This window comes from Mugil cephalus, chromosome 10 (genome assembly GCF_022458985.1).
Source record: "Mugil cephalus isolate CIBA_MC_2020 chromosome 10, CIBA_Mcephalus_1.1, whole genome shotgun sequence".
In the NCBI taxonomy this organism is placed as follows: Eukaryota; Metazoa; Chordata; class Actinopteri; order Mugiliformes; family Mugilidae; genus Mugil; species Mugil cephalus.
In genome coordinates, this window is record NC_061779.1 from 22,904,786 (window position 1) to 22,920,592 (window position 15,807).

The 15,807-nt window shown below is 39.9% G+C and overlaps 2 protein-coding genes and 1 non-coding gene across 3 annotated transcripts; 2 read left to right on the top strand and 1 right to left on the bottom strand.

Annotated features, from left to right (window-relative positions):
- Window positions 1-5,631: 5,631 nt before the first annotated feature.
- LOC125015007 (tripartite motif-containing protein 66-like) lies at window positions 5,632-10,600 on the bottom strand. Its single transcript, XM_047596625.1, has 8 exons — window positions 10,428-10,600; window positions 10,143-10,282; window positions 8,610-8,790; window positions 7,920-8,515; window positions 7,532-7,655; window positions 7,244-7,318; window positions 6,890-7,042; window positions 5,632-6,557 (listed from the first exon to the last, which is right to left on the bottom strand). Exons 1-8 carry the CDS (start codon window positions 10,593-10,595, stop codon window positions 6,354-6,356), a joined length of 1,641 nt encoding a protein of 546 aa, XP_047452581.1. The 5' UTR covers window positions 10,596-10,600; the 3' UTR covers window positions 5,632-6,353.
- Window positions 10,601-12,292: 1,692 nt separating this feature from the next.
- Window positions 12,293-15,730, top strand: rpl27a (ribosomal protein L27a). Its single transcript, XM_047595889.1, has 6 exons — window positions 12,293-12,315; window positions 12,706-12,850; window positions 13,514-13,577; window positions 13,653-13,728; window positions 14,565-14,739; window positions 15,548-15,730. Exons 1-6 carry the CDS (start codon window positions 12,293-12,295, stop codon window positions 15,674-15,676), a joined length of 612 nt encoding a protein of 203 aa, XP_047451845.1. The 3' UTR covers window positions 15,677-15,730.
- On the top strand, window positions 14,022-14,152 carry LOC125015589. The gene has a single exon (XR_007113628.1). It is a non-coding gene; the product is annotated as a small nucleolar RNA SNORA3/SNORA45 family (small nucleolar RNA).
- Window positions 15,731-15,807: the final 77 nt, after the last annotated feature.

The following is a 15,807-nucleotide window of genomic DNA, read 5'->3' on the forward strand; positions in this document are numbered from 1 at the left end:
AGTTCACCGAATGAGCTGCATGTATGTTGGATCCTAAACCTAACATGCTCACTGTAAAAATGTTAAATAAAACTGCATTTCTTCTCATGCTGTCAGTGGACATTCCACCCGTAATCAGGAAGGAGTCTGTTTCCTCCGCTTTACTTCCAAGGTGAAGGAGCAGCCATCCATGACAGCTTTTAATCAGGCAGAGAAAAGAGAGCGCCTCTCCTGAGCTGATCAGCACATGGCCACAGAGGCGTTCACATGGGACGACGTCATGTGCCCACAAAACTACACACACCATGGAACTCATTATTCTCACCAGCTGTGCACACACGCACACACACACACACACACACACACACACACACACACATACACACACACGAAACCTCAACAAATCAACATCAAAGAGCAACACAGCACATTAGCGATGTCATTACATAACATCTGCGTAGGAGGAACCTTTTTGGAAGGTTTCTCTTTATCCTGTGAAATGTGATTATCTGCCATATATAACATGAGAAAGGTAATGTGTCTTATGGCTGTTAGCTGAACCTGAGAAACTTCAAACCTAAACTACAGGTAGACAAGCAGATATTAAAAACTTCAGTGGAAGTATTTACACACTGCTCTGATGTTGTTAACTGATCTCGGCTCATTACACTTCAGTTTATCTTTGCTCAGTTTGAAGTAGTTTACTTTATCTTTGACTTTGTCACTTGATGTTTTGATAAGAATTAAATAATGATGGTTACAAATATGCTGCCATGGTAAACAAGATAAGAGATGTTTAGCTAATTGTAGCTAATTTTAGTTCACTTAAGCAATTTTAGCTTAGCTGAAGTTAATGATGTTTCTACTTGTTATTTTTCACTGAGTGATACTATAAAAAAGGAAATTGTTCATTCTTATAAAACGTGTTCTACGGTTGTTGTGCATTTGCTCTGTCACCATACCATAGCTTAGCTTGATTTTGTTGTTTACTTGACTCTGTCTTAGTTTAGATTTAGCTTAGCTTAACTTAGGTTGACACCTGTTATTATTAAAAACAAACTAATGATCCAAGAATACTAATTTACAATATAAAGTATATATGTATAAAGAAAATGGCTACTTATGTGAACTGAAGCAGTTTTCAGTGGAGCTGCACAGTCATTTTAGCTTACAGTGCTAAGCTAAGATGGAAGTGTTTATTATACTCTGGCTTACTTTGAAGCTGCACAATGTCATGAAACAAAAAATAAAATATATATATAAAAAAAACAATAAATGTATAATATGTTTCTGGTTACATGCTTTATCACTTAATCTGACTTTTAATTTGATTAATGTGTGACAATAAAATAGTATTCCAGAAAGGATCAGTGTTTAATAAATGTACTGGCAAGCAAAATGAATTGGGTCCATGTGCCTATTTTGTTTTTTGATCTTGTTTAGCCACCTTAGTTTAGTTTAGTCTGGCCTAACTAAACCTAATGTTGATGAATGACCGAGAATGTTTAAGGATAAGAAATAACCATAAAAGGCTCAGCTTACAACTGATTGGTGCTCATTTACATGTTAGTTGACTGTGTGTTAGGTAAGCCATCTCATAGGCCATCTTAGTGTTTTCATTTATATTACCTTAGCCTAGCACTAATCTCAATTAGATTATTTTGATTTAAGGTTAATGACTTAATGAAGCAAATAAGATTAAAAAGCTAAGTAAAACTAAATGATGAAACAAATACGATCACTGTGCAAAATAAAAATAAATGTAGGCTTATAGGATTTGATTGATTATGACCATGGCTCGATATACACATCATCTAACTTATTTCAGCCTCGTAATTATAAAGAAAACATCACAAATGAATAATGAGCGCCTTCACTTTACGGCGGATTATCCCTGGAAAGATGATCATGCTGTACCAAAACATTCCACTTGGTTTTATTGTAGGAACAGCTTTGCAAAACATGTAGGATGCGCTGTTTTTATTGGTACAAAATGTAAAAAAGCTTTCAGAATTTTAGGCAGCTGCAGATGTTAGGTTGGACACGTGGGGAAAAAACATAATTAGTGGCTATTCATCTTTGTTAAGAAAGATAAATAGAAAAAAACGTTTTTGTAACGGAGTTATGGAAAATGTGGCTTCATGTTGTTGCTATGTACAGAAACGACAATACTTAAGATGGTTTAAGATGGCAGCAATCAGTCATTTTGATCTCATCACCTACAAAACACATGCACTTCTGCTTGTTCTACGTGGTTTTCTTCTTCTTCCACGTGCTGTTGTTGTTCTTCTTCTACATCTTCTTCTTCTTCTTCTTTGCCTTCTTCTTTGCCTGTTTCCCATATTTGGGCTTTGGGACAGATGTAACATGTTTCCATGACTGAGATGCTGGATTTGTGAAGTGAAATGGTTGATAATGATGACTGATGGAGTGTTGGAGGTCTCTGAGCTCATTCTGGTTTGAGGTGTATGGGTTTAATGAATTAAAATCAGAGCCCAAATAAATCTCAAAAATGATGAAGATCGGCCTTGTCTCCTTTCTTTTTCAGATCCCGGAGCTTTCCCACAAAGATACAGTCAAGAAGTTAAAATATGTCTGTACTGAGCTGACTGCCTCATCCTGACAGCACAACCTTCATAAAAGATGGTTCTTTCTTTTCAAAACGCTGCAATAAACTATCAGCTCTGCTCTCAACAGGGTCCAATGAAAACACTGTGCAATTATCCTTCTCCCAGACACAATATTTCAAGACTTTTCTAATGCCTCAACTTATCAAGGCTGTGCGTGATGTAACGAGGCTAAACCTAAATCCTAAATAACACAGAGAGCACCAGCAAATCTTGGCGAGCGGTTTCTTGGAAGAAGTATACATCTTAAACTGTTCCAGCGTGACAAAGCTCCTGTGAGAATGAAAAATATCTGCGGTCTAATCACAGTTAATGGATGCTGCAGAATTTGTTATAAACATTACATGTAAGTCTTATCTCAAAGAGGACGTTCTCCTTTGCCGCTGGAGGTATGTCTGCCTCCTTTTTTACTTGCATTATGGATTCACCCAGCCTCAGACAGACAGACAGACAGAGCATGAAGGCTTTGATGTTCTCAAATGAAACATCTGCACAATATAAGACAGAAGAAGGAAGAAAATCTGTAGGGGAAAAGGAAAGACGGACATGTGACTGAGGTTTAATGGCCTGAATGAAGTGGGTTTAAAAGACACGAGTGGCGAATAAACTTTCCTTTAATAACGTCTCACGGTCGGTTTCCCCCATTTTCTCTTGACATTCACCACAGGACTGCTGGCCATTAAACACTTGCTATCATCTTTCCCTTCATTCAGCAGCTGACACATTTTAGATCCTGGTGGATGTGCAGTTAGATCAAAGCATTAGTGATTCTGGTCGGCCCAGAGTGGATTTTATCAGTAATTGCAGTACTCACGGAGTTCATAGAGTACATGTTGAATCTTGTTCATTGATTACATCACTCAGAAGAGCATTTTTACAAAAGCACATGAAAGTCTGGGCTTTTAACCTCAAATGACTTGAACTACCTGGAGAAGCCACTTTCCGTTCTTTCATGTTTGATGAATTACGCTGAGCGGCAGCTTGGGAGAACAAAATGTCCCCAAAACGCTTTAGAAAGAATATCGTGATTAAGAGCTGAAAAACTGAAAGCCACAATCAGAAAACGACAGCATGGACTCGCAGCAGACCACCGAGAACAGCGGCAGAGTTCAGGGGAAACAGCCTGTCACGTCCCACTGATGAATCCACAGCTGGATGTGAATACGAACAGAGGCTTGTCAGAAGATTTATTCACATGTAATACCAAACTAAACATGAATACAGAATTAAAACAATCTGTCAGTTTAGATTCTATATGTCAACAGTAAAAGGTGTACAATGCTGAGATGAAGTGGATTTCTAACAGCCATGACAAATAAACAAATAGAAATTGATTAAAGAGCATCTCCACTCAGTTTCTCTTTAAGATGCTACAACTGTTTGTGATATACAGTATTACATCAACTCATACAATAGCAAAGAAACTTTTAGGTATAGTAACTTCCCTTCCTCCCTCTCTCAGGGTTGGTCCCTAAGTCGTATTGAATTTGGAAAAAAAAAACACAGACCTAAAAAAAATATTTTCTTTGTCAAAAAATACTGATGAATTAGGCTCTTATAGTGCTGTAATCATAAGTATAATGAAATATCTGATTTTATTTGTGTGTAAAAAAATAACTTGCAAAAATGTAATTACAAAAAGCACTGAAATTAAACAACTGAAGTGGCCACCTCAAACATTTCAATCCTGGTTGATTTGGTGGCACACAAAATGCAGTTTAATACCACAGTTCACATCATATTGGGAGCAGCAATTAATTGTTTAATAAAGACATCAGACCACTGATGTTTTTCATCCTGCTGTGATCAACAGTGATCTGCCTTTTTGCTGCACACGGCGTGAGTCAACAGGGCACAGCGAAAGGAGTTGGTCACATCTCTCAGTACTTGGAGTCGCGTGACCCGTTTCCTGCAGCTCGCTTTGACTGCTCCTTCCTTTTAAAACTGAAATGCTTTCGATGTGAAGTGGTTGGAAATATTTGGATGCGTTTGCAGAGATGTAGGACTCCATCATCGATCATGATTGATGACGATTCATCAAAACATTCTGCATTGACAAACAGATATTTGTGATTTGGAAATGTCTTTTTCACCATTGTGTTACTTTACCTCATTCAACAATAGCTGCTTAACAGACAACTGTGGTTTCAGGCAGGCCTCATGATTGTGTTTGTGGGATAAATTTATACCTGAATATATTCAAATACATTTCTTTGCTTGTTTACTACTACTACTTACTACTACTTTCTAGATAGATAGATAGATAGATAGATAGATAGATAGATAGATAGATAGATAGATAGATAGATAGATAGATAGATAGATAGATAGATAGATAGATGCTTTCTAATAATGGTAGTGAATGGTACAATATTTTCCTCTAAAACGTACACATAAAATTGTGTAAAATGGCAACACTAGCTTAAAGTACAGGTATTAATGCATGGTACTGGTTAAATCTTCTTTGTTTTCCTCACTCCTGATCATAACTCTAACATACATGGCACACAGTTCATGTTGACATAGCGCTGTTTAATAAGCCTACACCGTGTTTTAATGACACCGTTCTGCATGATGTCATTCTGAGAGCATGAGCCGGCGCCTCATGTTTGTGAGACACTTGGCAGGTCTCTGTGTGCTCCTGCAGAGACGGTGCTGTGCAGACAGCTTGATGGAGTTCAACAACAGTGGTGGTGGTCTCTGGGGAGAAACCAGTAAAAAAAAAAAAAAAAAAGGTTTATTTTCCACCAGTCGGAGTCAAGCTGCTTCAATGAAAAATATCAGTCAGTCTGAGTTACAGCCTTTCAATGAGCAATTTTCATTTCACTTAATCATTGCGCAACACAGACGCAGTTTTTATTCGTTTTTTCCATGTTTCCGTATCGTGTTCCAAGCACATTTTAGGTGCATCACTTCAGCCTTTTATTTATTCATTTATCCTTAATCAATATATTATCTGTTGAAAGCTGTCAGACATGTGATATGTTTATTTGCAATAAAGATCAAAATTATACCCTGAAAAGTGCTTTCTGATTTGTTTTTATTAACGGCATAAATACACACAATTAAATAAAGGCAAATCTGTCATCGAATCACCAGTCAGGTAATCTAACCGTATTGGATCTTTTTTTTGGTAACACATCTGTGGGGAGGAAAACCAAAGCTGATGAGCGCCATTAGCAGTGACAATGGAAAGGGAGGTAACAACCTAGATAAAGAAAGAAAGCACAAAACCCCCTTAAGCTTCAAATGTCCCACTAGAAATACTGCAGTCCATTGATAGTGTATTTTAAAAAGATGTTACTCCAATAGAAAGACTTACACGAACGCCCCCTGGTGGGTATGAACAGCAAGTGTCTTAAAGTATATACTTTTTAATATATTATGAGAAAAGGTGGATATTCTATATGTTACCAGTATATTTGGGTAACTTAACATATCCACAGTGACCATTTAGGCCCTTATTTAACTTTAGCTGAGTTCAAACTTACATCATACACAGGAGTACATTTGGTACATTTACCAAGACGATTCACTTTTGTATATGTTCATGACTTTACAGTGTGTTAAACAAACAGGAGAATGTTTTGTGGTGGTACACATCCACTCAAAAACAGATTTGCATTTTGTGACAAGTCAACATAACTGACTTTTCAGGCTCAAAAAGTACAAAGTAATTTCTGCAGTTTTCACGAAATCCATTTTCTGTTTTTATCAATTAAAAGGCAACGAAGGAACAATAAAAAGTTATAGGTAATATTTTTTCCCTTTGAAGATGCATCTCTTCTTCTTGTAGTGTTCCTTTCTCTTCCTGCTGAGCCACTGGAGGCGAGCTCTGTCTGTTCTGTCTTGGCTGGCTGATGGAAAAGTCCGGTCAGGAAAAATCTCCTTCAGCTTGCTTAAGAAAAACACCTCGAGATTTCGACCAGCCTGGCCCACCTCAGAGTCTGGCTGCACATAGAGATTAAACAAGAGGAATATATATATTTACTGTAACTGACAGAAACATGTGCTAAAGGTGGCAGCTGCACATTCAATTATAATCATGCTAGCCTGCTGGTGTTAGCATTTAGCTCAGAGTTCTGCTGTCTGCTGTCTTAGTGCAGCCTCAGAGGCTCACTTTCACATGGCTTTAGGGTCTTTTTTACTTGAAATGTGGCTCAGCTTGCTGAAACATATGGACCTTCCCCCCCACAGGCTAAAGTGCAGGAATAATCCAGCTAACCCTAGACACAACTAGATTAAAGTGGAAAATCCACTCATATATCTTGTGGCAAACTTACGTAATTGAAAGTGGCACAGTTCTTGAACATCAGCAGGATGTCATCAACAAACTGCTCAGCTGTGAAATAGTGGAGAGTGTTGCTCTTGTCCAGTTTCCTGCGGATCACTGACAGGTCGATGGGCCTCTTGATGATCTGGTAATAGTTTCGGGCCTGGAGCACATTCACAGAAGTTAGATCACAACAGAAGGCAATGGAGTCATTTTAGTGTCACGTTTTGTTGAATGAATGTGAAGGGGTGTTTATTTCTATGTGGGTAGGTGGTCAAATACATTATTGTCACTGTGATTTATCTGATATTATTTTTTAGGATGTTCTAGTGCAGATGTTTTACATATATTAAACCTGACTGACCAGAGGGCTGACAGGTTCATGGAATGGAGCGCTGAGCAAGTGACAATACAGGGACAGAGTTAACTTCTCACACCTCTGTCGAGAGAAAAGCAGACCGACAAAATCTTGGGGTTTAATACAAAAACACAGCTTTTTTAATGATTGTTCTCCTTGGCTGATACCAGAAGAATCCTGAGTTAGAAGGAAATTGCACATCACATGGAACAAGTGTTTAGTTCTCACCTAACTCTGGAATTAAATATTAAACAGCGGCAGAAATGAAACCACTGATTCTACACTACAGCTCACCCTCTGATCCTGGCTGGACAGTGTGTAAGGTGCATTCACTCCCACACAGGAGTGCATATTCTCACAATCATAGGACTCCACGGGCTCCTGGTCCGTTCTGCACAGTGTACACACCCAGTCACCTCTGCAGGACACACAGGACCTCTGTTAGGTCAATAGCCACAATTACAAACTGCCACTGTAAAATATGGCATCCTGACATTTAACATTTGTCACTTTGACAGAAGCTATTCTGTTGGTGGGGTTACAGACAAAAATGAGACGCATATCGGGCTTACATAATATGTTGGCAGGACACCAGTCACAGAGAGTGTACTGATTGTCATCGTGAGTGTGTGTGTGGCACTGATAAAGGCACAGCAGATGTGTGTATTCACACAGTGCTTACAGTGGAAAGCTGATAAGAGGCGGTATATGACAGGCCAAGTGGTAAACCTTGGGGCAGCGGTCGCAGCAGAGCAGATCTCCTCCATTCAGACAGACAGCACAGAAATCTTCACTCTCCAGCTCCTCAGTCCCAGCTCCAGCTTCAGACTCCATGATAGATATGTTAGCCTGTTCCTGTGAGCAGCAGAGATCGGGTTTTTGGTCTTCACTGTCATCCGCTGGAATTATATCCACCTCACATTTACTTTGGGGATCATCCTCCAGCTGCAGGCATCGAGCCCGGTCTGCTCCTGCCTCGGGGTCCAGTTCGATCACGATGGTTTGCTCTGGATCTGGATCCAAATAAAATGTCTCTGAATCACTTTTCCCGTCATCGGAAGCAGAATCAAACACGATGTAAGGCTGATCTGGATTCGAGTCACAGTCAAAGCCTGAGTCTTGCTCTGGTTCTCCAGATGGGGAGCTGTCAGGGCAGATTGGTTCTGTCCAAGATGTTGGTGTGGTTTCTGTTTGGCTGAAATAAGAGGACTCTCCTGGTTTAGACTCGTGTGACCCCTCTATCTCAAAAATATCAGCCTCACTCGGATCGAATCCATTCTATTAGTAGAGATTAAAAGAGAAAGGCAGGGAAAAGAGTGAAATAATCATAAAACCTCCATGCATTTTAGTGTCTAGACCTTCATTTCTGTACCTGCTGAGGACCATTTAAAGGCAAGTCACTACGGAGCTCAGTTGGTTTTTGGCCGGGCAGTCGTACCAGAGTCACCACAGGCTGCAGCGATGATAAGTTCACAGACTGGAAGTTCAGACGCTCCAGACTCACCACTGCTATGCAGGAATTACCCAGAATCCTCTGTGCTTCTGGGTCAATTCTGTGAAAATAAATGAGGGCTAGGTGGACTGTCTGTCTGCAGAACAGCATTGTACTATTGCAGCATGAGCAAGAGCATTTCTGATCAGTCAAAACTGAGTTTTATTCCACCACACATTTTCAGCCAAAATTGCCCAACATGGAAGATTTAACATGATTAGAAAAAACTAGTATGACGTTTCAGACGTTACTACCAGAGCCCAGCGTGAAACAGTGAGTCAGGTTCTGTAAAAGGTTCATCAAAGCACTTACAGTACCTATACCAAATCAATGTACGTTTCATTTTTAAACTTTGTGCAGCCTCATACACACTGTGGGAGAATGTGGTTTGTTTGTGATATTTATGTACAGTGGCACTTTACAAGTATCGCCCCCTCAGAATTTTTTATATGTCTACATAAAAATGATTCAAAACACATCGGCCAATTTTCCACACAAATGAAACAGAAATGTTATATTTGTGCATTTGTTTATTCAAGGAAATGAATCATTTGTGCACACCTGAGTTTGCAAAAGTATATGAACCTTTGCTTTTGGCAAATAAATGTTTTTGGTAACTGCTCATCAGTCGCCTCTGGCAGCTTGGAGGAATTTTAGCTTATTCCTGGATACAGAACAGCATCAGTTCTGAGAGGTCAGGACTTCGACTTGGCCGTTCCAAAACATTCATCTTGCTCTTCTTTAACCATTCTTGTGCAGACCGACTTGTGTGCTTGGGGGCGTTGTCTTGCTGAATGACACAGTTTCTCTTCAGATTCAGCTGAGGGACAAATGTCCAAAACTTTTCTTTTAGAATTTGCTGGTATAATTCAGGATTCATTTGTCCATCAATGATAGCACAATTTGCCTGACTATGGAGGATCTCTAAAGACTATGAAGTCTTTAGAGATGCTTTTGTAACGTCAACTCTTTTTCTAAAGGAACTTGGAAAGCTCCTTTGTCTGTGCCGTCAGACTCAGAGATCTTCAAGCTAAATAGGGCGCTAAACATCACCTCAGTCTCATTGCATACATTGGAAACACTTCTGAAGCGATGGACTCTAATTTGGCCTTGAAATTAAATTGTAATTTTATAGGTGAACTTACTTTTGCATCTTATTTAACATGAGTTAAGGGGTGCACTTGGGATTTCTGTCCTTTAGAGAGAACCAGGCCAGCTGCCTCCTTTTGCTTGCTGTGTTTACACTAAGCAAACATAACCATGCATCTGCTCCATAATAAATCACCACACATGACATAATCTTCTTTTCTTACTCTGGAAAACAGAATGAGTGTGTGTACATTTCCCAAAATGTCAAACTGTTTCTTTAAATAAAATCTCAGAGCAACTTCCCAATGTTATTATTTATTTTACCTGATTGTCTTCATAAAAGCTTGCACACTTTTGTGAGGACGTCTTTCCCCTTCATGAGACGATGGAGAGGCCACTCTGGTTTTCCCGCTGCATGACTGGTCTGACCCCCCGTCCATCTCACACGATCCAGTGATGCTGAACTATTTTTTAAAACAGAGATTTAGTGTCTATATAGTCACACTAAGATTCTGATTATTTATTACTAACTCTTCTTTTCGCTAGCCGTTAGGATAACCGTCACTTTGATGATCCAATTGTTTTTAACACTGTGCATATCTGTATTACTTGTTCTGCCGAGGGGGTTGGCTCCTCTGCTGTGGTTGCCAGATCCGGACCAGTCTCAGATGACACGGCCTCCAGTGCCAGTCGTGCTCCATGCTCGGCTACCCGTGGCAACAGAGTGGCCCGCCTTTGTGGAAAGTTGCCATGGCATCGATGAGGCAAGTTGGCCATATCTAGGAGACTGGGCCTCTTGGGGTGAAAAAAAAAACAAAGAAAACACAGAAGAAGAAGCTGCTAGATCAAAATCTCCAGCGTGCTCTGTGTTTGAGGACAGAGGAGCCGAATCAAAACAAACAGAAACCCACCGAAGACACGGTGGACAGATCTGTCTAACTCCCATCTGACTGCTCTTTTTCACAAAAACAATAATGTCTCTGCACATGAATGACAAAACCCATACACACTCTGTATGGAACAGATAGTGGAACATGATCATCTACTATCAATAGTGTTTCATTTGAAAATGAATCGTGCCTTACCTGAGCGTGAGCCCAAAACACTGAAAAAACAAGATGTCTGCTTCAGAAATCCAGCTGAATGTGTCCTCAGGTGGATGTGAGCTGAGGAGGAGAGGGATGGCACTGATGGGATGTTCTGTGTGTCCAGTATCAAGGGGGACACAAGTGATTTGATTGGAGGAGAACTGATTCAACCTCGGCCCCCTGACAGTTCAGCACACAAACAAATGTTTCACATTGAATGTTTCACAATCAGTCCAACAATGCTTTGCATAAAAGGCTATGGATTCTTTCACTTGGCGTGCGTTTCTGAATTCTTCTCTATCACTCAGCCTGCTTTACAATTACACTGTTGTGATTGTAATTTGGACTACATGAGACACCACCAAAAAAAAGGACCACAGAACACAAGGCATGCAGTGCAATTCTTCCAAAGATTCTACCTGAAACCATCTGCCACTTCAGTGTGATCCTGTGCTGGAGGTCTCGGTTGATGCTGCTGTTCTCATGTTGAAAAAGAGATCCTCGCAGAGCCGGCTCCATCACCAGCACCTGAGGGGCTGAGACGTATGTCAGCAGGCTCACCAGGTCAGGGATGTGCTACAGAACTGCAGTTATAATATATGCAAATCACATTGTTGTAATCCCAGGAACCCCTGCACACACACACACACACACACACACACACACACACACACACACACACACACACACACACACACACAAAAAAAAACAATTCAGTGATATTTCAGTGTCCCACGTATTATTTCAACATGGTTTAGAAGGCGTGTGCTGACTGTTCCCTCCTCACTCACTGGGGCTTCCTCTTGGGAAGGCGTTGTCACACATAGGAGTGTTCGCAGACATGTCCCTCTATGACTGGGGGAGAGAAGAACCAATGAGAAGTTACACGCTGTAAAGTTAACAGAGTTAGATTAACTGACTCACGGCATGTAAATCCGCTTTAACGGTCAGCTGTTATCACTGCAAACTGATAATGACCTGAATGTCCTGAAACTTCAAACTTACGGACATACACGTAATCAGAAGCTGCGTGCTCCTGATCTTCACGCCTCTATTTTATGCTACAATGTCTCATTGAAATATGGAATAAGCAATATATGATTTGCCACGACAAAGAAAGTAATATTAATGGAAATTCATTTAAGTAGAGGAGGTTTGCATCATTCAGTGATTTACCACGCATAGGTAGATATGGGGGTTTATGAAATCAGATACAAGAGAGATCCTGGAAAAAGAAAAAAAAATGTTGTAAGGTAGTTTTTATTTTCCTCATTATGAACAGGAATAAGTTAACAACATCAGAGAAGCCAAGTTTGCTGTGAACTGGCTAAGCATGAACTCCAGGCTGTTGTGTTGACCACTGGTGTGGTTAATAATTCAGACCCTATGGAAATCTTCATGGAAAGATGGTGTTCGCTCCAAAATAAACGAAAATGACCTGATGCAGAAAGAACAGCACATTTGACAATTTCAGTTGCTGTTAACCTAAATATATGTTTGCATTTGTTTATCACTTAAGAACATGGAAATATATACCTCAAATTCATTCATCTTGATTTTCTCCATGAAAATTTTCACAAAAGTAAAACAGTCTTATGATGTCCTGTTCGAGGGTTGAAATTTTGAATTTCCAAGTGTTTCAGTGAGTTAATAGGGTTAATAATCTACATATTGAGTCCAGGAGAATATGGTATTTTTAAGATTATATTTAAAATTGCCTTGAACCTTTCAAAATATTATCTTTACTCAGTAAATTGGCCCACTAGTATCCACCTGTGGCAGTCGCATTTTTCCTTAAGTGTTCAGCTGCCTGAATATTATTTCCCGACATCCGTCAGTAGGCGTCGCTGTGGATTTCTTCACGTTTTATTTCCAGCACTCAAATCTCGCTCAAAATCGCGAAGCTTCCAAATCCCGTTCCTCTTTCAACTAGCCTCCAAGATGGTAGGTTCTACATTGTAGAAACTCTGTGTTCAGTCTGACCTAAATCTTATCCCATCTTCGTGTATTCGTACATGAAATGGCCATCCGGTGGCTTTTTACAATACACGTATCTCTTCTGAGCATTTATAGGGCATTATTGACATAATTTGGGGACGTAATGCGAATCTGTGAGTTGTTCGCTGTGTGATAGCGCCCTTCTCCTGGGCCTCGGTTCTTTCAGTCAACCAACATTATGTGGCTTCTCTCCGTCTACACTCACGAAATAAATGTAGTACCCATTAATGTCGTAGCGAAGAGGAGTGGAAGCCGGGAGTAGCTTTGTGTGAGCACTATAAATGTACAACATACGAAGTCGACCGGTTAGTGTAGTTGCGTTAGCATTAGCTTCTTAGGACGCTAGTCAGCATGTATCATAGATGTCTATGAGCATGTGTATATAGCTGGAGATGGTGAATAGTTGTAGTTGAGCTCACCAGAGGGGAAAACTTTCTTCTGAAATTTAACTTGAATGCTTTGATGCTCACCACAGCCGGGTGCGTAACTCCTCGATAAAGCAGAAATTATATTATTGGTCGTAGCTAGCTTGTTAGCTGTATGATCAATGATTGAGAGCAAGACCACACGGTCCAGGGATTTTAACCATTGTTAAATCTTCTCTGACAGCCCACCAAGAAGACCAAGACCAGGAAGCTCCGAGGACATGTCAGCCACGGACATGGTCGCATTGGTAAGTAAAAACTCGAGTGTTTGTAGTCACTGAGACTTCAGAGCTGAAGTTAACATTAACTTCTCCATCCCACAGGTAAGCACAGAAAGCATCCTGGAGGTCGTGGTAATGCTGGTGGTCTGCATCACCACAGAATCAACTTCGACAAATAGTAAGTGTCCCGTAATGAGTTCAGTTGTGCTCACACTAACCCGCGTCTTAAGATTACCAAGGGGAAAATGTGTTTTGATTGTCCTATAACAGAATGCAAAGGAATATTCCTCATTGGTTATAAATGAAAATTAAACCACTCAGATATCAATGATAAGCAGTTAAATTGATTCTGAGTTGTTCTCATGGTTCACATGGCTGCTGTATTTGTAATATCCTTTCAGCAGTTAAGCACGTTCCACCTTATTCCTGATTACAAGTCTTTCGGTTTGGTTACTAATGGTTAATGTTTCTGTAGAGACTAGAGTCTCATCTTGACACACATTATTGTCTTGGTGTGCTTGAGTCCTCTTAGAGTGAAGACTGGTCCTATTCACCGACTGGCCTCCTTTGTAGTCCAGTCAACCACATGGGCAGTTACAATCTTGTGTTAATGGGCTGTTGTATTCTTCACATCTGAATTGGAGATACTAATTTACAGTAGTCAACTAACAGGAAAGATATGTTTATGATGCATATATTGGATGACATTTGGTTTTCAAAAGGAACTGTCAGGGGAATTGTGTCCTGCTTAAAAGCTGTTTGGATTGAAATGTGCATCAATATGGATATTCACACTGACATGCCAGTGAAGTAAATTTAAAACTAGACTTTACTAGGTTTAAATCTCTGAAATAGAGTGAGATACTTGTGCATTTCTAATAGGAATAAAAGTAAAGATTTCAATCCATTGAGTTGTTTTGCCAGTTACAGATTATTTTTTATTATCATGGAATGATTTTTTTTATTCATATTTAAGTGAGTTTATCACCTGTCGTTCCTTTTGTCTGTACTCAGCCATCCGGGGTACTTCGGTAAGGTGGGTATGAGACATTACCACTTGAAGAGGAATGCATCCCACTGCCCCACCATCAACCTGGACAAGCTGTGGACACTGGTGAGCGAACAGACCAGGATCAATTACGGCAAGAAGCCCGATGGACCCGCCCCTGTCATCGATGCTGTGCGCGCTGTAAGTACTTGTCAATATTGCCTGTACAAAAATGTTCATTAAACAAGGTAACCATTTCTTACTTTGAAATAATAAACATGCTGAAGAAATGAGAAGCCATCAAATGAAACTTGTTCTGGACATTTAATCTAAGTCAGGAACATAACATAAAGAAATCCTTCAGAGAGGATGGGATGTTACATTGTATTTAAACTCATACTAGTAGCACATGTCTTCAGTCCTTTACATCCTTTAACACGTGACCTGTCTACTAGACTGAACAGATCAAACTGTACATGTACCAGTCAGAGCAGTCGCACAAGAAATTACCTGAATATTTTAGAAGTTGGTTTTTGACCAGTTTTCAGTTTGATATCCCATGAAAACAGTTTTGTTTAAAGCTCACACCACCAAATGACCTTAATGTCGAAATTATGCATGTCATGCTCGATACAAGTGTGGTAACACAACAACTGAGCTGCAGTGACATTGAGGTGATGTAAATTCTACGCTTTTTCTGTTTGGTAGTGTTTCTCCAACAGATTTTTATTTGAACTTGTTGAAAGTAGGAGCGCAGCTATGATATTTGAACAGTAGTACTTGTTGTGCTCCATTTTGGGTTCTTTAAATGTCTAAGATCAGTCACTGCATTTTCTTAACCGTTCACTGAAAATGCTGGACATGTTGAAAAAAATTTCTCATTTGTTGCTTCTATCATGTAGTTATTTCTAGTCAGTCTTCATGTGCAGTCTGGAGGTTGTAATTTGTTGTTCGTTTTTTTTTTTTCTTTGTATGTTATAAAACAACATTAATGTTTTTAATTTCACAGGGCTACTACAAAGTTCTGGGCAAAGGCAAGCTGCCCAAGCAGCCTGTGATCGTCAAGGCCAAGTTCTTCAGCCGACAGGCTGAGGAGAAGATCAAGGCAGTGGGAGGCGCCTGCGTGCTGATGGCATAATGTTCCTGTCAGTGTGGTTTTGCTAAAATAAAATGTATAAATGGAAACATCAAACTATCTTGTCATATCTGATTTGAAGTGGCACCACTAACATAACATTAACTTAAGGATGCGTACTGATTGAGTAGCTG

Excerpts from the sequence above, each read along its gene's own strand:
- LOC125015007 (XM_047596625.1), bottom strand. The coding sequence starts at position 10,595 with ATGGCCAACTTGCCTCATCGATGCCATGGCAACTTTCCACAAAGGCGG. Across the intron at positions 8,791-10,142 it reads GCTTTTATGAAGACAATCAG|AATTGACCCAGAAGCACAGA; the intron begins GTAAAATAAATA and ends TTATTTTCACAG. Across the intron at positions 7,043-7,243 it reads ATGAACCTGTCAGCCCTCTG|GCCCGAAACTATTACCAGAT; the intron begins GTCAGTCAGGTT and ends AATGTGCTCCAG.
- rpl27a (XM_047595889.1), top strand. The coding sequence starts at position 12,293 with ATGGAAATCTTCATGGAAAGATG. Across the intron at positions 12,851-13,513 it reads TTCAACTAGCCTCCAAGATG|CCCACCAAGAAGACCAAGAC; the intron begins GTAGGTTCTACA and ends CTTCTCTGACAG. Across the intron at positions 13,729-14,564 it reads AGAATCAACTTCGACAAATA|CCATCCGGGGTACTTCGGTA; the intron begins GTAAGTGTCCCG and ends GTCTGTACTCAG.